The sequence below is a fragment of the Saccoglossus kowalevskii genome, chromosome 16, assembly GCF_978046115.1.
Source record: "Saccoglossus kowalevskii chromosome 16, keSacKowa6.1, whole genome shotgun sequence".
NCBI lineage: Eukaryota > Metazoa > Hemichordata > Enteropneusta > Harrimaniidae > Saccoglossus > Saccoglossus kowalevskii.
In genome coordinates, this window is record NC_140656.1 from 18101051 (window position 1) to 18126042 (window position 24992).

The 24992-nt window shown below is 33.2% G+C and overlaps 2 protein-coding genes across 2 annotated transcripts in view; both read right to left on the reverse strand.

The window, feature by feature from the left end:
- LOC146733714 (uncharacterized) overlaps positions 1-14432 on the reverse strand; it is a 56298-nt gene extending 41866 nt beyond the window's left edge. The window contains exons 1-13 of the mRNA XM_085491153.1: positions 14244-14432; positions 13714-13893; positions 12060-12319; positions 10211-10335; positions 8098-8266; positions 7467-7626; positions 6853-7018; positions 5763-6031; positions 4346-4566; positions 3372-3581; positions 2565-2811; positions 1077-1292; positions 24-117 (exon numbers count right to left, since the gene is read on the reverse strand). Of these exons, the coding sequence (XP_085347279.1) occupies positions 24-117; positions 1077-1292; positions 2565-2811; positions 3372-3581; positions 4346-4566; positions 5763-6031; positions 6853-7018; positions 7467-7626; positions 8098-8266; positions 10211-10335; positions 12060-12319; positions 13714-13893; positions 14244-14343 (2417 nt within the window). The 5' untranslated portion in view covers positions 14344-14432. The remainder of the gene's footprint in view (positions 1-23; positions 118-1076; positions 1293-2564; positions 2812-3371; positions 3582-4345; positions 4567-5762; positions 6032-6852; positions 7019-7466; positions 7627-8097; positions 8267-10210; positions 10336-12059; positions 12320-13713; positions 13894-14243) is intronic.
- Positions 14433-16106: 1674 nt separating this feature from the next.
- LOC100377080 (uncharacterized) overlaps positions 16107-24992 on the reverse strand; it is an 84618-nt gene continuing 75732 nt past the window's right edge. The window contains exons 36-43 of the mRNA XM_085490911.1: positions 24035-24361; positions 23051-23174; positions 21772-21943; positions 21195-21289; positions 20665-20835; positions 18587-18767; positions 17353-17519; positions 16107-16324 (exon numbers count right to left, since the gene is read on the reverse strand). Coding sequence (XP_085347037.1) covers positions 16107-16324; positions 17353-17519; positions 18587-18767; positions 20665-20835; positions 21195-21289; positions 21772-21943; positions 23051-23174; positions 24035-24361 — 1455 coding nt within the window. The remainder of the gene's footprint in view (positions 16325-17352; positions 17520-18586; positions 18768-20664; positions 20836-21194; positions 21290-21771; positions 21944-23050; positions 23175-24034; positions 24362-24992) is intronic.

Genomic DNA, 24992 nt, shown 5'->3' on the forward strand with positions numbered 1-24992 from the left:
TAGTAAATTACATATAAGCCTACCTTATAATAGGAGATTCAGGATCTTGGAAAGGTTGCCAGGTGACAGAAATTTGAGTTAAAGATTTCTGACAAACCACATCCAAAAGAGCACACTCTGAGAAGAAATGAAATGGTATTTAGTTATAATACATTGAATTCAATCTATATAATCAACAGGGCGTGCCATTAGAGTAAAGGGACAGTTGGTTATACAGGTACATTGGTAGGGAAATCCAAAACCTCATGCCAAGACACAATGCTAATTTTTTAGTTACGCATTTCAAAACAATCAAGTTTTTGCTTTACAAATGGTAAATAGCAAATCAACCAGTTTAGTGGTGGCCAATTATCCTGGGAACTCACTAAATTTTATGAAACTTTTTTGAAATGTTTTCACAATATTAGGATTTGCATGAATAAAATAATACTATGACTTTTGTGTTCCATGTCACCATGCACAATTTTGAGATTTAAAAAATAATCCCATCACAGAAACCCATGTAAAAATGCCAATTTTGACCATTTACCATCATGATGATATTTGTATTTCATCCAGGCTTAGTCTTTTCCACAAAACGAAACGAAACCCTAACCCTGACTCGCATTTTTTTCATTGATCTAATAATATCTGAGAAAATTTCACACTGTGAAACACGAAATGAATAGCGCCATCAGTGTTCAACAATTTCAAAATGGCTGTCACGTCATGTCAGCACAAATTAATCAAGCTGCAAAGTAGGCGGAAAAGAGGTGGAAACTAAATATTCTCGAAAATATTTCTGTGACGTTTGAAATTTAAGGTTAAGGTTAGGGTTAGGGTTTCGTTTCGTTACGTGGAAAAGACTAAGCCTTTCACCCTTTCTGCTAAACTTAATTAATGCTTCCTTGTATTGGTATTTGTTTTTTGATGGTCCGATTTTTTTTTTGCCTTTTTTACAAGCCAAATCCTTTTGAACAAAAATCTTGCACTGACAAGAAACAAAGCATTTATTTTGTTTGGTCTTATACATCCTTCTCTTCACCCTCTTTTCAACAAAAATTGCAAACAACACAAAAAACGCATCAATGTGTTACCTTCATCAGTGGTACAAGTGGAAGACTTTTCAGTATCGTCCACAGAAACATCAATTTCATCCACTCCGCTCCACTCAATTACGCTTCCTTGTACTGGTGGAGTGTCATCAATCACAATAGGCTGTGAGAATGATTGTGATTTCAAACCAACACCATTGTATGCGATGATAGTCACATAATATCTACCACTATGTTGCAGACTACCTCCATGTAAATCTAAAAATAAATAAACTCCTTAAGTCATGGTAACAGAACGTTCATATACATATAGCAGAATTGAGAGGGCACTCAGGTTTAAGATGATTTTTCAAAAACATGTCATTAGCATATAGAAATAGTACAAAGAAAATTATTCTGTATTTTGCAAAGGCATTTACATGTAGGCAAAAATGTAAATCAAGGAAACTGCCTCTGATGCTTCTGTGAAGTTCAAGCCCTGGGAAAATAATAACCTACTAATTGTACCATTCATAATCTGGGAAATAAGCTAGCAATTAAGCCTTCCAAAGGCTTTCCAAATGCCTTGTGATGGGAAAATAAGCTAGCCAAGTCTTCAAAAGTAAAGGGGTGATGTTTAACTAACACAATTAATAATTAACATAAACTTGGAAATAAGCCAGAAATTAAGCCTTCCAAAGGCTTTCCGAATGCCTTGTGATGGGAAAATAAGCCAGCCAAGTCTTCAAAAGTGAGGGGGTTATGTTCAACTAACACAATTAATAATTAACATAAACTGGGAAATAAGCCAGAAATTAAGCCTTCAAAAGGCCTTCCAAATGGCTTGTGATGGGAAAATAAGCTAGCCAAGTATTCAAATGTAAAGGAGTGATGTTTAACTAACACAATTAATAATTAACATAAAATGGGAAATAAGCCAGAAATTATGCATTCCAAAGGCTTTCTGAATGCCCTGTGATGGGAAAATAAGCCAGCCAAGTCTTCAAAATTAAAGGGGTGATGTTTAACTAACACAATTAATAATTAACATAATCTGGGAAATAAGCTACCAATTAAGCCTTCCAAAGGCCTTCCAAATGACTTGTGATGGGAAAACAAGCCAGCCAAGTCTTCAAAAGTAAGAAGGCGATGTTTAACTAACACAATTAATAATTAACATAATCTGAAAAATATGCTAGCAATTAAGCCTTCCAAAGGCCTTCCGAATTCCTTGTGATGGGAAAATAAGCAAGCCAAGTATTCAAAAGTAAGGGGGTGATGTTTAACTAACACAATTAATAATTCGCATAATCTGGGAAATAAGCTAGCAATTAAGCCTTCCAAAAGCTTTCCGAATGCCTTGTGATGGGAAAATAAGTCTTCAAAAGTAAGGGGGCGATGTTTAAACACACTGCCTGCTGACTTTTGGTATGTCTGTTGAAGCTTAATTTCAGCAGACGAGGTGTTAGGGTGTTAATTAAATTAAACGTTGATATGATCCTGTACTGCTTGAGGGCATATAACTTCTATCTATAACAATATACAACTCACCTCTAGCTCTGTAACTGTTGATATGAGATTCAATCTTCTTGTATGAAAACAATGAATCATCTCCTTCTGATATCCCAATGCCGAACTCATAATGTGATATGAAACTTTCATCGTCATAGAAATGACTCCATGAACAGAACAGCTCATCAATTGCTACACTGTATCTAGGACACTCAACAATTCCTGCTATTGGTGGAGATGTATCAACAGTCACACTACCAGAAATAGTCTCAGTCCACAAACCAACCTGGTATCAACACAAAGGTTTCAGAAAGGTAGAATATTTATTCAGTAATACTGTTAAATATTTTATTTTAGCTGGAATTATTTTTCGCTGAAAAACTTTTTGGGTGTTTTGTATGGAAAATTATTTTCACTGATTTTTGGTGTGTTGAATGAAAAATATAGGAAAAAAGATATATTCGCTGGATTTTATTTTCACTGAATCATTACCTCAGCAAAAATTAATTCTAAGCGAAAATATTAAAGTATTTTACAGTACAAAATTTTTACTGGCATAATGGTCATACACATGTACCTTGATACTGTGAAGTAAAACCAAACAAATTCCCCCTGAGACTGACCAGTCAAGCCAAATAATTTTTCTTTTATCTCAAGTATTTTGATAAAAACCTTTCAGCAATTGAAAATTCTGTCATTCAGTCCAACATTGACAAAGAAATTACAAAAAAAATAAAGCAAAATGTACACAATTCTGACATTAAAATTTTGGCGGGAAAAATTATGATGATCTAAGTACTAAAAGTATGTTTATTATGAAGAAGTCACCATAGATGTAAATAATACCTGATTGATCGATTTTAATGCAAGTATATTTGGTTTTCCATTTCCTTCAGGTACTACCATACCATTAGGCACACTGTAAATTTCAGTTACATCAGTTATATTATAGATATCATCAGCACCAGGATAACTACCATAGGAGAATGATGTGTAGATGATGGTACTTTCATCTTCAGTTATCTCCCATTCCGCAGCTAAAGAATCCACGGATTCCTGAATACAAACAGAATATTACATGTAATACATAACAGGAGAATACATCCATCACAGCATATCTCATACATCACAATTTACTGCAATTTGTACAAATTCGGACAATTACATATTTAAGATGAGGTTAAAAGAAGGAAAAATAATGAGGTTTTAATTTTTTTCTTCATTAGGATTATTCAATCATTTCGCCACCAGTTCCCTCTTTTCATCACAAAATAGTCTTGTTTATAGTTTGCACTTTCATTCAGAGCATTGGGACAAAAAAGCCAAATTTTTAAAATTGTAAATTGTAAAAATTTTAAATTGACACAAATTTTGTCTATTGGCTCCAAAATTAGGGTTCGTTTCCTGAAAAATAATATAAGAATAAAAAAGTGCAGAAAAATTTGGGAGAGAAAGTCTGGTGGTGAAAAGGTTAATACCATATATGTTCAATTATTAAATAAGACTTTTTAATACATGCACTAAATAAAGGTTTATTTGGATCCACAAAACATTCTCTGAAACAGAAATCAAACATATCTTCATTCTATCGTTTGTCACGATCTTTACTGGTATGCCAAATTACAAAAATAAATGTGTGAGACACCAGATTTTAAGCTGATACGTGTGTTGACAAGAAGCAAAACATATTTAAAAGAGACTATTAGTCCCTCGACCCTATAAGCTTAAATGAATAATCTCACAGAATAACTTTAACACCTAGATAAACATTGTACTTGTAACAACCAGAGAACATACCACAAATTGTATTGTATACATACCTGATAATGTGCAGTGTTCACATCTAAATTAAGAGTATTATTATCAACAATGACACCCAGACTGTCTATAGTAATGACAGGGGATGTCAAATCAACTGTGAAGCCATCACTGACAGAATCTAGTGCATTACCAGCACCTGTTATAGCTCTGACTGTAGTAAAGTAAGTAACACCGCTATCCAGCTGTAATGGCATCTGAGCTTTACCTGAACCACTTAAACCTAATAATGGGAAATATAACACAAAGTTTGAAGTTTGAAATATAGTGACAACATGTTTCTGATATGTCAAAATGATGTGGATAAGAGCATATTAAGTAATATTGTTGAAATAGATCAAATTGTGTAGTTGGTCATCATTTAGCTTTTTTACCACCAGACTTTCTTGCTTAAATTTGTCTGCACTTTTTTTACTATCTTATTCAATATTTCTGGAAACGAACCCTAATTATGGCAAAATTTAAGTCAATTTTCAGTTTTTACCCAAAAAATTTGGCTAATTGTTGCAACTTTTTGAAGGAACGTGAACACTATAAATGGAACTATTTTGTGATGAAAAGCAGGAACTGGTGATGGAAAGCTTAGAATGTAGTGAATATAGACTAATTTAAAATAATATTATTCATCTGACGAAAACAATAAAATTTACCAGTCCATATAATGGTGTATGGACCTGTTTAAAAGTGTTACAAAAACATTTGATTGTTTTCCTCATTTGGAAATTGTGCATTACATTTATATGTCACATTTCAACACTTTTTTTGTTGGGAATAGAATCCCATCAATAAATGCAAAACTTTGCACAGAGTGAAACATTCCTTGTTGTCATTTTGGATAGTTATCTCTTAAATTATTATGACAAGCGGGAAAACATGTATAATAATAAGATTATCATGAGAATACAGCAAAGTATGTGCTCAGGCAGTACGGATAACGCATGACAATGTCTCATCAGGTAAAGTTTGAATAAATTAACATGTATGGTACTTTTAATATTGTTAGAAATAAATTGTGCCTTATTAAGTATTTATAATTTTAATAAAACTGGATGAAGCCAGGAAGAGATTAAACAAGATGCCAGAATAACAGTGGTGGCGGCACAGAGATGGGGGCGGCCCTCGAAAAAATTGTTTGGGGTTTTCCCCTTCAAAATTTGATCCCCAAAATGCAGGAAATAGCATTTTAGAGGGTCTAGATTTAAAAATTTGTAAGGGGGAGCATGCCCCTTACAAAGGTTGGTGAGCAGATTCCCCCCAATGCAAAATTTCTTGCTGCCGCCTCTGAATAAATAGAATTAAATTATTATTATGTAAATAACTGGATGTTACAAATGCTACGGTTCCGGTGCACAATAACACATGCATGCCAATGTTCCACCAGGTAAAGTTTGCATAGTGTATTAAACTTGTATGATATACCTTCTCCAGGGTTGCCATGTTGATTGTCTACTACAATACCAGCATCAGTATATGGCTGAATATCATCCAGTCTTGGTTGTGTCCCTACGGCCCATTCGTAGTATACAATGCCGTGAACTTGACTCTCAAAACCATGGAACTGTGCAGTGACGACAGTGTCTTCTTTCTGATAGTCTGTGTCAACACTGACAATGTTTGTGCCAATGGTCTGTGTATCTGGTCCGTCATCAGTTATGCCAGCTATATCACCTTGCAGGACCTTGATAGGACTGAAATGGACACAGTATTTAGGATAGGATAGAATAGGATAGAATATTTTATTTGAAACGTACACAAAAACAATGCTTGAGTAAAGTCCAGTATAAGAAACATTAAGTAACACAACTATATATAAATCTAAAATAATTTTAGAATCTGAAATACAAAATTAGCTAAAATACTATACACATATTTGTCCACACTTCAGAAAATATTGATTAACAATTCTCCATTTGGTAAGGTTTGATAATCAGATGAGTATTTGAATAGTGCATATAGGAATTTTTTCCTGTGTTCTGAAAAACTGTTATGTTCACAATAAAAAAGTAATGTTTTTCATCATCCACATCATTAGAGTCACACTTGTTATATACCCTGTCAATTTTATTTATTCCCCTGAGGGCTGAATTACGTAATTTGGTTAATGCCACTTTGTGTTTTTTTGTTACATTGTTCACAAATTGTACGGTACTGATAAAATGTTATTATTGTCTTCACTATAATAAATCCTATCATGCACATTACTGTTTTGAATTCTGTTTGAGTGTAGTTAAATCTAGGAAATACATAATGTTCACTTGACCAAAGTGGTAATACGAGTTAAATTGCTAATGACAAAAACATTATCAGACAGATGTTAATCAAATGCTTCAAACACATCAAATATTGATTTTGCAATAGAAGTTCAACTTTGATAGTCAAATTGAGAATCCCTCATGCAAATCATCGTCTCGATGACACTCTAAGATTTTGAAAGCTGAAGCACAAATGAAAACTAAACAAACTAAATGGTTTACAGTTTGGCGACAAATATAGTTAATTTCAGATTCACCTTGACGTTAAGGATTCTGACATGGATCCGGCGCCATTCTCAGCTTTGACAGTAATATAATACACAGGTCCATTAGCCGCTGTATTATATAACTGTAACGATAACTCATCAACGTATCCATCACGTTTACTTCCCATATTACGGTAGTCACTGACATCAGTACCTTCTATTGAATAATAAACAAAATACAATTGTAGGTGGACGCTTGTTTGTAAATAATGACACGCTATGGCCATCTGACGCAATTTTAATACGCAAGTGCGGGTGACGACTCCCCTGCTTTAATATGATTAAAGTTAAGGTACAGCTCTGCATCATGGGAAATGTAATTTGATTGGCCATTACTTAGTATGTTTACAAATGTTACATCATTGGTTGACTCAAATATTCATGTTCGCAAGCAAGAGAAATACTTTCTGAATATCAAAAAAAACCATTTTGCGAAGCAAGATACATTGCTACATGTATGGAATGCAATTTGCATACTGAAATCTGGTCACCAGCTTTTCTCCACACATTCTGAGCTATTAGGGCATATTCAGAAACTGAGATGTGTTGGAGAAAGCATTATATGACCACAAAGGGAGCAAGTCATTATGTTTCAATTTTAATACCTGGTGTTGTGCCAACAGCAACCCAGTACGCTACAATACCACTTTCTGCATCAGTTGCAAACCAGGTTGCTAAGATACCATTGGGATCAGTTTGTAAAACAAATCCATCAAATATTTCCTCACTCTCACCAGCTAGTACTCCTACAAAAATCTTTCTCATCTGAAATATAGAAACCAAGATTATACTTACTTATTTAGGAAATATAAAAAACAGGTCGCAGTCTCCATTGTACAACATTAAACAAACTAAACTGCAATGAGTCAGTGATTTTAAATCAGAACTTGAATGGAAAGCAAGCTAATACGAGATGTTGTATTATATTTATCATTATTATAAAATGGCCACTTGCAGTCGGCCATTTTTAATTTGATCTGAAAAACCTTCATTTGGAAAGCTTGGATCAAGAAATATTTGTCTTGTCTTTGTAGAAACTTTAACAAAATCAGTCACTGCTTGTATGAAAAATGTGCTGTGAAGTTTCAATCAAAATTGGATAATAAAATAAAATTGCTGTGTTTTTCAAAAACAAAACAGACAATTTTGTTTTTACAAAACACAAGAAGAAATCGTTTTTCTGGTCATATTGCAAATCAAAATAACAAAATCGAATTAAAATAATTCTTCTCTTACCCGGGGTGGTGTAGGGTCAACAATAACGCCATCAGTATCATGGACAGTAGACAAACCAGCACCATTAACAGCCGTGACTCTGATACTATAATGCCTACCAGTCAGCAATGTCAAAGGATTATCTGATGTCCAGTCATTCTGATCAGGAGATATAGACAGTGACTTGGTTCTGTGAATAAAATATATAATGTTACTGCAAATACATAATGTATCCTTAAAAAGTGGTTAAGACTTGCCCTGGAGTTGAACAAATGCAGACATTCGTTTAATTACGATTTATGTGGAGCAAGATGTACCCACTCTTTTTGAAAAACACATACCTGACATCAATTTTTATCTATTTATTTTTCAGATTTGATCACGTATATCTACTGTTGTGTTCTAATCTTGTGTTTGTGGACTTTTTGTTAGTTGTCTGTTATGAGAGACTGCAAAGGTACATGGCTACATTTTATTTGTGTTTTGTTATTGTGTTCTTGGACTTGTAAACATCCGTTGATGACTGCATTTACCATTCAGGTAAGTTGTTATTTCTATCTCATTCCACTCATGCACTTGATTTTCATCTGTGGTATCCACAAGAAGTATCAGTAGCATGCTGTGTTAGCCATTGTCTCAAGATTTGTATTATATTATTATACATCTGTCACCGTAATGCCATAGGTTACAGCGTGCCGTAATTTTGTGGTATTCTACTGGGTATTTTCATCCTACCATATGAGCTGCGCATCGGTCGATACTGCCACTGTACTGTCTTCATGCATACTTTGAGGTATCTTCGTAATAACCTTATATCATTATATTATTGTATATGTGGCATATTAGTTGTGTTCAGGTTATTTCAAGTACTATGGGCTAAGATTTAAATCTCATATGTTTGTAGACTCAATTGTCTTCACACACAGGAGTAAACAGTGGTTGGAACAGGCTAAAGAATGATCAAACTTGTTAAAAACATAAAAATTTTCAGTCTTTTAATTATGATTACTCAGTACAGTAAACATTTGAAGGAGCTTCCACAAATGCAACTGTTTGCATCACTACATGGGGGTCAAGTCATGTGGCAGAACAGATGATGATGAAGTGCAAGCTACATTAAAGATTGTGTTGAAATACGCATTGGTATATTATAATACGAGTATACCGATGGAGGTTAAAAATGTGAATGATACACACAGATGAACTTCAACTATTTATTCAGTGGGCAGCCATTACTGGTTGCTAACTCTAAAGGTACAATGCATCATGGGTAAAGAGGGCAAAGGTCACGACCTCTACAATAAAGAAGACTACTGACAACTATGACTGGCAGATATACCAGAAAAGATGTGACAGACAGAAAATGTCAAATTTGTGATAGTGGGGAAATTGAGAATGAGGAACATTTCTTTTTGAAATGTAGATTTTACTCTGCAGAAAGAAAAGAATTTTATGAAAAAGCTAAAATCAGAGGCAATCAACAAAAAACATAAACACACTTGTTAAAAACCAAAGATGAAACAGTACTTAAGGAACTAAGTAAATACATTCATAACTGTTTTATTATGAGGAAAAAGAACATAAAACAGAAATTACCAGCAGTCTCTCAACTGTGTTAGACACTACCAGTGGATTATGTAATTTCTTTGATTTGTTTTAAAAATCAGCTACCCTATGCCCAAAACCAAGTATGTAATTTATCTTATTCAAATGTATTTTAATAGTTACATTTATTTATTTAACTTAATTTAGATTGTATTTCCTTTTTTTATTTTATGTCTTGTTATTTTTGTGTATCTTTTTTCATAACACTTTATTGTACTTGATGAAACCTAATAGGCATAACATGTCAATAAAGTTATTATTATTATTATTCATATTACAAACCACATCACAAACATATATTGTCTGCTTCTTTCCATTTATTTGTTTATTTCACTTCTAGCTTACTTGAGGTAAATATTAAAGAGACCTATTTGTATAATAAAATGGTGAGCAAAAATGGTTTTAAAATCTCTTCAAAATGGTTCGAACAATGTAATTAGTTTTTGTTGGTCTTGATTTGTGTGATACTCACGTTAGAAAAGTAAATAATAATAATTTTCAAATGTTATAAGCGCAATTATTGCCTCACCTATCTTGTGGATAGATCTGTCTTCTAGTGCCTCCCTGTGTTTGATATACAGCCAGTTTATAATGATCAATACCAGACTCTGGATCTTGAAATTCCCAATTGGCAGACAGCTCACTTGTACTCGACTAGAAGTAAAATAATTAATTCAGTACTCTTATACAAAATACCCAACACCTGATTAACAGTCAAATCAGTTCTACTTGGACAGGAGTAAAACAATTAAGGTAGAGATGCAGGTTTGTTGGCACTTGGGAGTGAAATTTTTTTTTGCTTTCTATTATCCAAACAGTCTTGGCTATAGATTGTTAAAATTTTGTAGAATTGTGAATAATGGAACATACTAAAAAAACGATTTTAAAATATAGATAACAGGTGAAAAGATTCTCTCTTTTGAATGCTTAGCAAGATTTAGCAAGGCTGTACATGAATAATAAAAAAGAAACATGGTGAAAAAAAAGAAATGACGGAATCTCCATATTATGCACTATATTTAACTTTTAATAATACATTTGAATTTGAAACTGTTACAGCCATTTTAATTATGAGCATTAGCAACCTTCTTACTGAGTGAATTGTTATGCAAATTAGCAATTATCTCAGCTTCTTTTTAGTGCACATCCCAGAACTTTAAAAAAAAATAGCTCCTAGACGCTTTGACCTTTTGTTTTGAAATTTTCACAAATGATTGACAATGTGTTTATCTTCAACACGCCGTCGGGGCATTGTTTTTAGTTGAACAGTGTTACAACAATCGTACAGACAACTAGCATGGGTGTTAATTTATGCATAAACTTGAAGTAGTGAAATTTGAGCTGCTGCCCTGCAAAATTGACAACTGGTAGACAGTTTTCATCTTAGACGGCACTTTCTTCATAGTAAACAGATGTACCTATAAACCAATTTTTACAGGAAACAGAAGCATGGTTTAGAAGCTAATTTTTTTTAATCACTTTTGACCGAAAAAGCGTATTTTTGTGCATATTTCAAACCACAGTGTTCATAGAACAAAAATACTAACAAAATTGTAAAATTCATACAATAAGCTTTCCGAAAATATATAGTTTTGTGGACAAGGGAGGTCATCTTGGTTTCCAATTAACTAATTAAAATACCTGTCAGGTAAACTGCATCTCTACCTTAAGTCAGTTATACTTATAATCAAACACTATCGATAATTGGCAGACAGCTCACTTGTACTTGACTAGAAGTAAAATAATTAATTCAGTACTCTTATACAAAATAACCAACATATGATTAACAGACAAATCAGTTTTACTTGGATAGGAGTAAGACAATTAAGTCAGTTATAATCATAATCAAACATATCAATAATTGGCAGACAGCTCACTTGTACTTGACTAGAAGTAAAATAATTAATTCAGTAGGGTCATGCATAATAATTAACCACTGCAGACAGCTCAGCTGTACAATAGGTACATGAAATTGATTCTGAATCGGTACTCTTATTTGATTCACTAATGAATAACGACACTGTGGCGATTCACACTGCACAATTCATTCAAAGGAGCCTGAGAATAAAACCTCAATCATGAATTTCACGAAATAGATTATTTTTTTAGTTAGTTTTTTATTGTTGTGCGTTTTTTTTGGGATTCAGTTACGCTCTTATTGTATTTTTGTCTCTGTTCTGTCAGTGTTGTATCAATACATATACTATACTCATAAATGATATTCAACCGATGACTGACATGACATGAAGCAGAACTAAAATTTCATCGCCAACTATATTTTGTACATGTATTAAAATTAGGTAAATTGGGCATGGAACACAACAATAGCTGAATGAAGGTGTGTACAAGTACCCCTAGTTTGTGTTAATTATACTCACAGTATACTGCCTATCTACACCAGCATTTATACCATCTCCCAAGAAATGCATGATGGGATTAGTCACATCGATGGTAAATCCATCAGACTGAGTAGTAGTAGGATTATCAGCTTGATTTACAGCATCCAGTTCCACATAAACAAAGTCTCCATGATGTAAATGGAAATGATGCCAATTGATGTGATCAGTATCTGGCGTTAGCGATGTGACAACATGGATAAGCTGCATGGATGATTTCAAGATGCTCTCAGTGCCGTTATCTGAAATAAGAAAACATCACACGAACACATAACAAAATCAAAAATCTGTTTACATTCATTGCAATTTGAGATCAAACTATTTTTAGCAAATCAAAAAATAATTAAAGGGTGATATGGGACTCACGCATAGAACACATTGTTTGTTTATACATGAAATTTGAACATGCGCTGTGGGACAATCACTGCCCTTTAAGTTGACAGACCCAGAAAAGAGACAAGAAATGTATATGTGTCACTGCTTATTCTTTCCGTCTGGATTTTGAGCAAATTGAGAAACATGTTATCAAAATGTAAAGAGATGTAGAGTGAGGTTGAAAAGAAGACAGGTTGATATACAAATTGACAAATATAACACACACATATTATATTCCATTTTGTGTTGAATGTTGAAACATTTGTCTAAAAAACAAAACAAAAAAAAAACAATAACTAGGACACATGTAAGAAGTTGACTCAACAAAAAAACCAGGGACTTTTAATGACCAATGTACTACTTTTGAGATATCAATAGAATAGAATAGAATAGAATAATGCTTTATTAATACCGTAAAGAAAGAGTTAACATTTCCTTTTAGGTTTTCAGATTAATAAAGTAAATAATAAAAGTACATGAAATATAAAAATTGATTTAAAAAGAATTCAACATTAGTGAACAATTCAACATTAGTGAACGACAAGAATACTACAGACAAATATTAATAATATAAGAAATATTAAAATACTGTGATATGTAAGTATCACTGTATGTAGCATAGAATATGTAAAAAATATAGAAGAACATGACAAAATAAAAGAATTAGTCTTGTTTAGATTTAACTAAATATTTGCAGAGAGTGATAAGATGGTTTGTATTTGGTGACTGTAGTACAAGTTTAAATTGTTCTTTTTTGTTTAAGTTTTGGTAATCACTGTTAATTTCTTTAAGGATATTATATATGTCATCTCTGTGTTTTGTGTACAGTTTACATTCTAGTAAATGATGTAATTCATCTTCTATCTCTTTACAGTGGGTGCATAATCTGTCTTTTATCAGTGTTTTTGGTTTTGTGTACCTTCCTGTTTCTACAGCTAGTTTGTGACTACTTGTTCTAAATTGTGCTAGTATTTTGATGTAATGTCTGTTATCTATGTGTTTTATGTAATGTTCCATGTCTAGTGTGGTTTTGTATGTACTGTAAGTGCGCAGTTTTGCATCATCTCTTTTATTGTCATTGTTCCATGTGTTAGTGTAATATTCTCTAATTGAAATTATCACTTCTTGTATTGTTATATTATCTATATTACATTTAGTATATATTTCTAAATATGTAGTAATCAGGTACATGTGGCATATAACACCATTCCAAAGTATGTATTCTGACACATAAAATAAAGTAGTTCCAATATTGTCTTACCAAAATCAGCATGTCTTCTGTATACACTGACATCATATTCACCGATTCCTGATTCTGGATCGGAATATCCATTCCAGTTTGCTGATACTGTTGCCAATTCTGAGGAGTAGCTCATATCAATGTTGGGGTCCAGCCCATCACGTAGTTCACCTTCTATTGGAGGTGTGGCATCATACAGAACTGCAATGAATGAATGAATGAAAATTACAGAAATGCGGATGTGCTCTTTTCTGTATATAATTATTTTACCCCATAAATTTCCTTTAGTCATGAGCAATCCTTTTTCATTGGGTCACATTTTGATTGCGACAGCATGTCCATGTAAATATTTCTGCGTTAAGATTTGGGGGTTGAGAGTCTCACTTTCCATTTTTTCTCTCTGAATATTTGATTATTAAGTGACCACAATTTAATGCCAAGAGTATGTATGTGGTGAAAGGAAGTTTCATTCAGCGATATTTCAACCCCAGTTACACTGCCTACTAAACACTGACAATAAAGCACTTAGTAAATTGAAGAGTGTTACATACCTCCATCAGAGATCACTGATACATTGAGTGATTTGTGACCAGCATTGTATGCAAAGATAGTGGTGTAGTAGGTGGTGTTATGTGTTAAGCTGACATTCATACTACACTGCTGTAGCACTGTATGTGGAAGATCATAGAAACTAACAACGTCGTCACCTCCCGGGAAAGTTCCTACTCCCCATGTGTATTTACCTATAAAGAAGCAGTCAGTCAATGGTGTTAATTTTCTTTCTTTCTTTGATAATTTAAAAATATAATTTGAAGTACTTTTTAGCTCTGCTGTTGACTTTGTCAAGCTTATCATATGAGTGATTGTCCATCATCATTCGTCCGTCGTTGTCATCGTTCTCGTCAATGTTTTACTTTTTCGACTTCTTCTTGAAAACTACAAGCCTGATTGTTTTGATACTTGGTGTATATGTACCTCTGGTAGACCTCACTTAGATTTGTTAATTTTGTGATGATATTGTGACATAAATTGTAAGTTAAAAGTACAGAGCCCTGGCTGTGTGAATGAAAAGCGCACATGTTTGGATACTTTGCAACAACCCATTGCACATGTTTATTTTTAAGACTGCTGATACAGTCACTGGATTGTGTTGTCAGCAGAATTTGAGATACATACATCCTGTCTCTCCCTGTGGCATAATGGTATGGCTCAGACAGTGACATGGTGATTGTGAAATACCTTGGAATGTGCTGAACCCAGTGTTGTTGGCAATGAAAATAGATATGACATCATTGATCCGAGTCTCCTACTTTAAATTGGTAGAGCTTGGATTAAGAGTGGTTTATTCCACTACCAAAATTGGCATCCTCTGTACACTGATTTGTCGGCTATTTCGAGATAACCAATCATTTCGTTATATACATTTTATTATTTGCATGGCCATAAATTAGCTAGGGTATTTAAGTTGAGACATAAGGGAAAATCTTTAGTCAGGAAGGTGACCTGACTTGATCCTGTAACATCTTGTGATGCTGATTCCTGACTCCAGTGAGCTGTACCCTATACAGGGGTACATATGTAGACATGCTGTGCAGTAATCCCTGCTGATCAACAGGAACCACTGAAGCTCACTGCCTGAACTACTCCCGTTGTACCAGTGCTACCAGTAGCAGCAGATAGCAGTGCAGTTGCCGATACTCCCTGGACACAGAGCACGAGTTTAAATTGTAGTGCAGCTGCTTCGACAGTGTGCCAGATACGAAGGAACGCAACATTGCACATTGCTGTCCAATGGAGAGTGGAGTGTTCCCTGCAGCATCGATCAAGTCTCTAATTTATTTTATTTTACAGTGTATCCCCCTCCTTGCTGGTTCCAGTGACCAGCATCCCTGTTATTTGTTTATTAAAGTACAGGAAACCGTATATATTGTGTTGTGTTGATTTGTTATAATCGTTACTGGTATATTTCTTTCTCTGCACAGTCTCAGTTGTGGTGATATACATTCACCAAACGATCCCCACCTTGTGACAGCGGACGAGCTGAGAGGGAGGAGACTTATAAGATAAGCACGCTACCAAAGACAAAGACTATTAGACCGGTATTAAAGACAAGCTCCCCGATCCTGAATACGGTGTAGCCCCATAAAGCCCCCCCCCCCCGCATTTAACGTCACAATATATTCAATTGTTTAATTGAAACATGCATTGCTTACAGCGGAGCTATCTCAGCCGAGAGGCTGCTTGTAGTGTATTTCTAACCAATCAATTAATATTGGTCAATCAATCAGGGGAAAAATCAATCAATCAAAAGACTGTTATATTAATCAATCAGAAAAGATTTATCAACCAATAAAAAGAATTATCAATCAATCTTGAGGTCATTAAACCAAATAATCAATAGATCAATCGCACAATCAATAAATTGTTTCATTCATAAAACAATCATTTTTCAACTTACGAATGCCACTCTCCATGTCAAGAAAGTTTTGCCAGTTTGCACAGATAGCATCACTTGTTGATTGGTAGTCAATATCCACTCCATGCTGTGACCCATCAAATACATCACCAGGTATGGGATGGCTTCTATCCACCAGGATGGGGAAGTCTGAATGTCCGACAGTACGTAGATCAACTACAAAGAAAATAGAAATATATGAATTTAAATATCAAAAATATACATTTTATTGTTGAATTATTTTTAATATTGTGAAATAAACACAATTTTAACCCTATCCATTATACTAGAATCGGCATATATGTAGTACTAGTTGTATATGAAAACAAAAGCGGAACAATTTAAAGTTTTTGTCACTGAGGGCGCTTGTCCAGATAGCATGCCACTAATCAGCATTCGTAGCCCTTTAATCTTATGGTTGTTGTTAGCCAATGGGTTTTCTTTCATCTGATTGCGAAGTATGAAGGCGTATTTCAATTACGTCAGCTGTTAAACTTGTGTGTGTAGCTTTGTTTATTGACCTGTGGTTCTAGTGCAACTTTTAATTAAACACTTCCAAAATGGCTGCGTTTCTGAGAATATTGAAGGTAGATGGACTGACAAATGTGTGCATTTTGCTTATATTCTTTTTGTAGGAGTTTGAGCTGGCTAACAAGTGTTTTACTGTCCAGAATTATATTACATACATGTAGTTTCAACAAATTATAAAAACAATACTTTGATCTTTGTAACATTGTCGTCTATGGTGTTCTAATTAGTGGTATGAGCTCTTCAAGCATTATGTATAACTACCTTATCAATAATTCTAGAATCCCAAAACCCGAAATATTTTTTTTACAATAGACTTTCATTATACAGTGTTAAATTCATGTACATTGTTTAAACACTGTATATTATTTTGATTTTTGTGTGAAATATATTTGTTAGCAGTTGAACTAGAGTTTTTGGTGAAATTGTTATATACTAGATATACTATAAAATTTGAAGTGAATGTGACAACAGAATGAGATGCTGAATTGTTCGAGTAACAGATATTCAGTAACGAAAACATCAAATTACTACACCAATATTTCAGAAACCATGCCCATTTTTGCGAAAACACACCCAAATTGTGACTCGATGTTCAATTAACAGAACTTTGAGTTACAGATAACCTATATTTGTATTTATTATTGCCACAGCGAGATCTAACAGCGTAAACTTACCATTATTAATAGCTCTAATTTTAATCCATGCTGGTATCCCATCTGCAATACAGTAGTCTAATCCTATGTGTGTAATATTGTCGTGTCTCTGCCATCCTAGTAGGTATACATCACGATTACTTCTACCAAGACCAAAGTCAATCTCACGAATTCCGGAATGAGGGTCGCTACAAAGATGCAATTATTCACATCATTATTGTCATTAAAAGTTAAGAAATTTGATTTATCACATATGATAAAATAGTACCTGTACAGTATCAAATTATTAAACTTAATAATATAGGCAGTATATTCTAAGAAAGAACTATAATAAGAATATACGTCTAATAGTTTATGACCTTGTGTAACAAAATTCAAGCCCATATGCATTTTTGGGTATAATCTTAGTAATTTTCAGGAAATATCCATTTTACATCAGGGAATTCATAAGGGCGGCCATATTGGAATATAAAACATTATATTGAAAGGTAGTATACTTTATCAACAGTTATTAGGTAGTCTTATTTATGAATTCAGTGATTCAGATGCTGCCTGTGAATCAGCAATTAGCTTGTATTATTTTCAAACACTAATCATGACACTAATTGCCATTATGACAATATACCCTAAGCTAACTGAACCCCTAGTGTTATATTTGTACATTTGTCTGCAACTAAATGCTTTTTCACTTATTCATTACACTTTATTATTAAAAGACATGTCACCACGTTCAATAAAGTATACACAATATCTTACAGGTGGATTTAATAAGGTTTACAAATGTACTATAGGAGGTGTGGTGTATACCTGGTACATACCTGACAATATAGTCTACATTATCACTATACCACATGTCATCATATTCAATAATGTATAAAAATATACTATGGGTGGTGTATACATACCTGACATTATACTCTCCATTATCACTATACAACATGTCATCATATTCAATAATGTATAAAAATATACTATGGGTGGTGTATACATACCTGACATTATACTCTCCATTATCACTATACAACATGTCATCATATTCATTAATGTATAAAAATATACTATGGGTGGTGTATACATACCTGACATTATACTCTCCATTATCACTATACAACATGTCATCATATTCAATAATGTATAAAAATATACTATGGGTGGTGTATACATACCTGACATTATACTCTCCATTATCACTATACAACATGTCATCATATTCATTAATGTATAAAAAAATATACTATGGGTGGTGTATACATACCTGACATTATATTCTGTTATGATATGACATGCTATTTCATCATATTCTATTAGGTTTACATCATGTACTAATGGTGGTGTATTATCAATAGTGTATGGTGTTGTATGGCAAACAGTAGTCGCCAATGGCCCACCAAATTCCACTTTATTCAATGCTCTCACAGTCACATGGTACTGCCCATCTACAGTGAAAAACATGATCAAATTTAATATATATAGTTTTGTTAATATATATGTCAGAAGTATGAATCCAGAAGATGATGCTTGATTATGATGATTTTTTAACATTAAAATGATTGACATCTTGTATCTGATTCTCAAACACGTCCATACTGAGAAAATACTGCTCTGAAACAGCATTAATTAAAACAAAATGGACACCAGTCAGCCATTTTGAATACATCTATATACAGTATCTATAACATGATGTAAAACGAATATATAAGATTTGAACATAATCAGTAAAAGCAAATCAGAGATATGGCTCTAGAAGCGCATTCATTTAAACAAAATGGCTGCTAATCTGAAAAATAAAATGATGTGCATCAAGGGTTCATAATGTCCAATGTATGTACCAAATTTGAACAAAATCCATCCATAAACTCTAAGATCCAGCTCTGGAATGCCAGAAAATAGCACAACAATGGCTGCCATTTGGCCATTTTGAATCAGATAGTCAAAGCAATATACAGTATGAATCCAGAAGATGATGCTTGATTATGATGATTTTTTAACATTAAAATGATTGACATCTTGTATCTGATTCTCAAACACGTCCATATTGAGAAAATACTGCTCTGAAACAGCATTAATTAAAACAAAATGGACACCAGTCAGCCATTTTGAATACATCTATATACAGTATCTATAACATGATGTAAAACGAATATATAAGATTTGAACATAATCAGTAAAAGCAAATCAGAGATATGGCTCTAGAAGCGCATTCATTTAAACAAAATGGCTGCTAATCTGAAAAATAAAATGATGTGCATCAAGGGTTCATAATGTCCAATGTATGTACCAAATTTGAACAAAATCCATCCATAAACTCTAAGATCCAGCTCTGGAATGCCAGAAATAGCACAACAATGGCTGCCATTTGGCCATTTTGAATCAGATAGTCAAAGCAATATACATGTATCTATGTCATGAAGTGTAATGAATATATAAAATTTGAACATAATAAGTCAAAGCATGGCAGAGATATTGCACTAGAACTGCATTCATTAAAACAAAATGGACGCCAGTTGACCATTTTAAATTGGATCTGAAAAATAAAATTATGTGCATCAAGGTTCCATAATGTCCAACGAATGCACCAAGTTTAAACAAAATCCATCCAAAAATGCTTGATTTTTTAGCACAAAAATGGCCACTATTCGGCCATTTTGAATCAGATTGTGAAACAAATTGATGTGCAAATGTATATATAATATTATGTATGATGTATGTGTGAAGTGATCAAGGCACGTCCAGGCACGTCTAGGATACAGGGTCAGAAGCATGCACACACACAGACGCACAAAGTTCAAAACATAAATCCCAGTTTTGGGGCTGCGTCCGAACGGGGACTAATAAATAAATGGATGCCTAGTAAATAAATGTCTCAATAAAAAGAAATAAATGACTTATAAATTTCAACATTTTTTACTTTTGCACAATAATCACAGTAAAAAAAGGAATTTATTTAATAATATTGTTGCCACAATGTTTTGGTATCTACCAGTAGTATATAATAATAACTTTATTACACTACTAAAAAACCTTCAGATGGTTTTTGTATGGTAAAGAACATAAATACAAAGAAATACAAATACAAAAAATCCAAAAGAGATAAAATTAAAAGGAAAAGCAAAAAAATGTCAGTAAAATGAAAGAAAAAATAAATTAATGACTTTCTGTGGTGTTAAAAATGTGCTCTTCAGTGCATATGTTCAAAACATCATTAACTTCCAAAAACATTGTACATTTTTTCTCAGACCAATATCACAATTAAAATTAAATGTCACTAGAATTATCTGTACAAAGACTACCATAGTTAACCTACAGTTTCATGTGTAAACATGAGTTACTTACCATCTAATTCAAGTGGATGAGCTATACCAGTATGTGTCCATTCACTTTCATCAAATAAATGACTATGGGGATCTTTATGCGGATGGATATCATCTAAACAGTGATCTGTCCCTACAGTCCATGTGTATCCAAATATATGGGTCTCCAGATCATGAAATCCATCCCAGTTTGCTGTGTGTACAGATTTCAATAATATCAGTGAACAAAAAACTGTATGTTTAATGTTTTTTTATGCAAAACATCCTGCTGTATCTACAAAGTATAATCATGGATGTTAAGGTAGTTCACTAACATTAAATGATGGAGAAAAATAATCACAGTAAATAATTCAAAAATTGTTGTGTGATGATTCACACATAATGATTTATCTTAAAAGTTGTTGTTTTGTTTTAGATAAATGTTGACATTTAGGAAAATTTTCACAGGACTCCACATTACATGTATTCCATGGATACTTTATGGACACTTCTGAATACCAATGTGTTATAAAACAGACATTAATTGTTTGCAAACTAAATGAATTTACTGACCCGAGACGTATTTATTAGCCCGAGTATACAGCATATCAACCAAAGTTTCATGTCCATTGAACACACAAGAGGAACCAAAACCATCTACAATGGATCTGAAAATACAAGAAAACAAGGAACACATGATTTCTGATGACTAGTTCTGACGTCTTGATTTTTCTCTTGTTTTTGAATTATTGTCATTTTAAAAATAGATCTGAAGATACTGAAAAAAATCAACACATGATTTCTGATAACTAGTTCTGACGTTGTGATTGTGCTCTCGTTTTTGAATTGTCAGTTGCTCTTTGCCTTGTTGGTTTTGTAATTAAATATTCTATTATTAGTGTGTGTGTACATTGCTGTATTTTCTCAATTATTTTCATGAAAAAGTCTTTTATAATGTCTTCAACATATATTGTCAATAATATTAATTATTATATTTTAGGAAAACGGATACGATGAGCCATTTTGTATTATTTCTCTACCATAGTTGATTATAGTTTTAATTATTGTGAAATAAAATACTGTTATATTGTACTTTTTGGACTATAAAATTTGAAGTGTATTCCACGAAGCATGTGACGAAAAAGCACACCTGTGATTCGGTAATGGAGTTTCTTCTATACATCTGTTTTCCCACTCATCTGGAACATATTCTGTGCACGTTTCATGACTCACTGCATCAAAGATAGCGTTATTGATCGGACCTGGTTCCGGTGGGACAAAATCAACCAATACACCCTTGGAATTAATAATGTTACTGTAACCTAGAGTAAAATATGAAAACACAACTGATGGTAAGTGCAATTCGAACTGTCCCAGCTATAGAGTGTGTTCATTGAGGTCAGATTACCTAGAAAATAATGGAAATGGTTGTCTTTGTGAACAGAGAAAAATGTGGAGGGCACACTTCAATACTCAACTCAAACTTATTATCATGGTATATACGGTAATACTTAATGTCTGTTAAATTTACAATTGAAGTTTATGGCAAAAAAGGGGAAAATTCAAATCAAATAAACTTTAAAACAACCGCTTGTGTACTAAGGGTATAAGAGTACAAATACAGGATATTTGTAATTAATTACAGGTTTACTATTTGCCTCCTGAAACAGCTGCCCCAGACGCCTGTTGACTAATATAGCTCTGTCCTTGAAATTTTCCCTATTTGAAAGTAATCTGACTCACAGTATTAAGGTTTATAATACCTAAAGCCTGCAGTAGTTGGCACCAATGTACCAAGTTTAATTTAAATCTTAACTGAGATATCGAGAAATATGTAAAACTTAATATGCAAATTAGGATTTCAACCCTAAAGTTATGGGTCTATGGATTTATCTCAAAGGACTGCCTAGTTTCTTCAAAATTGATGAGTGGTATTGAAGATATCAGTGGAACACAAATGAATTGGTAGTTTATGCAAATGAAGTAATTTATGCAAATCAGGCAGGTAATATGGATAGAATCCATGAATAAAGTTTGATTTGAATTTGACTGATGGTATTCAACCCATATCTTATCAGCTCTGTGCAATTATGTACCAAGTTTCATCAAAATATGATAGACCACGTTCATGACCCCCTGAAGACCACATATCCTGGTACCTTTGTTGGTATAACTGTATCATAAACATACACAATTAGTCACATTTTACTCATGACAAGTAGCTAAAACAAATAATCAAGTTGAGGAATTTGCACTGAAATATTAATAAAATAAATTCACTTTTAATTTTTTTATACGAAAGTGCTAGGTGTGAAGTCATGAAAGTGAACTATATTGGATCATGAGATATCAATGGAAAATCTGAAATTAGCTAATTATTGTACACAGATTGCAACACAAAAAATATGAATAATTACATGTAGACTTACCTAATGAGTTATTGAGATGAATATTGAATAAATGCAAGTCATTGTGTCTGAGTTGTAGGTCGTCATGGATGAATTCTACAGCGTGACCAATACCAAGTCGTTCAAAATTATAGAAATAACCATTCTGTAATCATAATTACAAGATAATAAATTTTGTAATCATTGTACAGCAAAAGTTAACTTTTGTCATCATTTATGAATTAATTAAAAGTTTATTCAGATTTGTAGAGTTTTGAACTATATATCATGCGCTGTAATAAGTACATCTCCTATAGAAGTGCAAATAAACAAAAATTACATTAATTTTGTTGTGAATCATAATATGAAGTTATTACGAGGATACCGAAAAGTATGCACGAAGACAGTACAGTGGAAGTATCGACCAACGCGCAGCAGAGGTCAATGCGACGGCGTACTGTCTGAGTGCATACTTTGAGGTATCTTCGTAATAACCTTATTATTATACATCTTTCCTTTCAAAAATACATCATGGGAATGCCAAAATCCAAAAAGTTTAAAATAGAATCAGCAAACTTTTTTGTGTGAAATCCGGTCAAACCCTGGTGGCAGCCATTTTTTTTTATTATTAGAGGACGCTTATGCGCGTAATCATTCCATATTTGGAAGTTGCATTTCCTTATATGGTAGGATGGAAATACCCTGTAAAATATGGCAAAATTACAGCACGCTGTAACTTATAGCATTACGGTGACAGATGTAAAATAATATTACTTATTTTTACCATAGAAATTTGTTAATATGGTTAAAATTATTAATAAAAATAAATAAAAGTTTGCAAAATTTAGCTCAAACATTTTAGTAGGTAAAGATTATAATTGCATTCGAACAAATAACAAACTTTCTAAATTACGGTTCATGCTGCAAGAAACTAGGTTTCAATCAACTTAAATTTTTGGAATTACAATACAGAACAAACACATTTTTTTCAGTGTATCATGGACAATTGTGATTAAATTGACTTACCTCATGGAGTTCTACACCATGTCCCTCAATCTCTTCCATCAGCTCACACAGGCCATTTTCACCATAGTCATAATTAAAACTAAGACACTTGGTGGGAGGAAGGGCTAGACAGTCTTTGGCACAGTTTGTTGCATACAGGTAAGACGTAGTATGATGGGAAGTTGACCTCAATCTTCCTAACCGCGGTGATGCAAAGTATTCCAAACTTTTCGTACCTAATGGATCATGAAGTCCGATATCAACTTCATGATTAATTTTCTCCATTTCAAATGAATTCCAGATGATAACTTGATCTCCAAATATATCTTGACCATACCCAACTGCTTCCTACGAGTTTAAATTTATTTAAAAAAAAAAAAATATTTCTCAGAGTTCTTGATGTCATCACATTCACAAATAGTTCCATTTACAGTCAACAGTTCAGTAGTTATGGACAAAAATAGCAAAATTTTCTAAACTAAAATTTTGTCTGATGGCTCCAAAATCAGGGTTCATTCCAGAAATATTTTGGCAAGAAATTTTAGTGGTTAATAGGTTAAGGGAGAGGAGACATCATCCCACAGAAAACTGCTATGTACATGTGTTATATATAATGTACATTTAGGACAGGGACAGCACATGAACCAACAGTTTTATCATTATCATTCTCCCAAACAAATTCTATTTATATTTTTGTGCCAGGACAGTTCCGACTGAGTATCACTATTGTCTTTTTTTTTATGTGCAGATTTCAAGTGAAACCATATCATGTTTGGATGTTTGGGCCTAATGGTATTATCATAATGGTAATTTAAGGTAGCGAGTGGGTAGAGAAAAATAATATTAATAATAATGCAGCTATGGAAATGTATATATTTTCTGAAAGCTGATATATACATGTAGGAGGTGTTGATATTGTTTGTGTTTATATTTGCACAAATAAGGGTTTTTACACAGGATTGGCTGGTTCTAGTTGTTT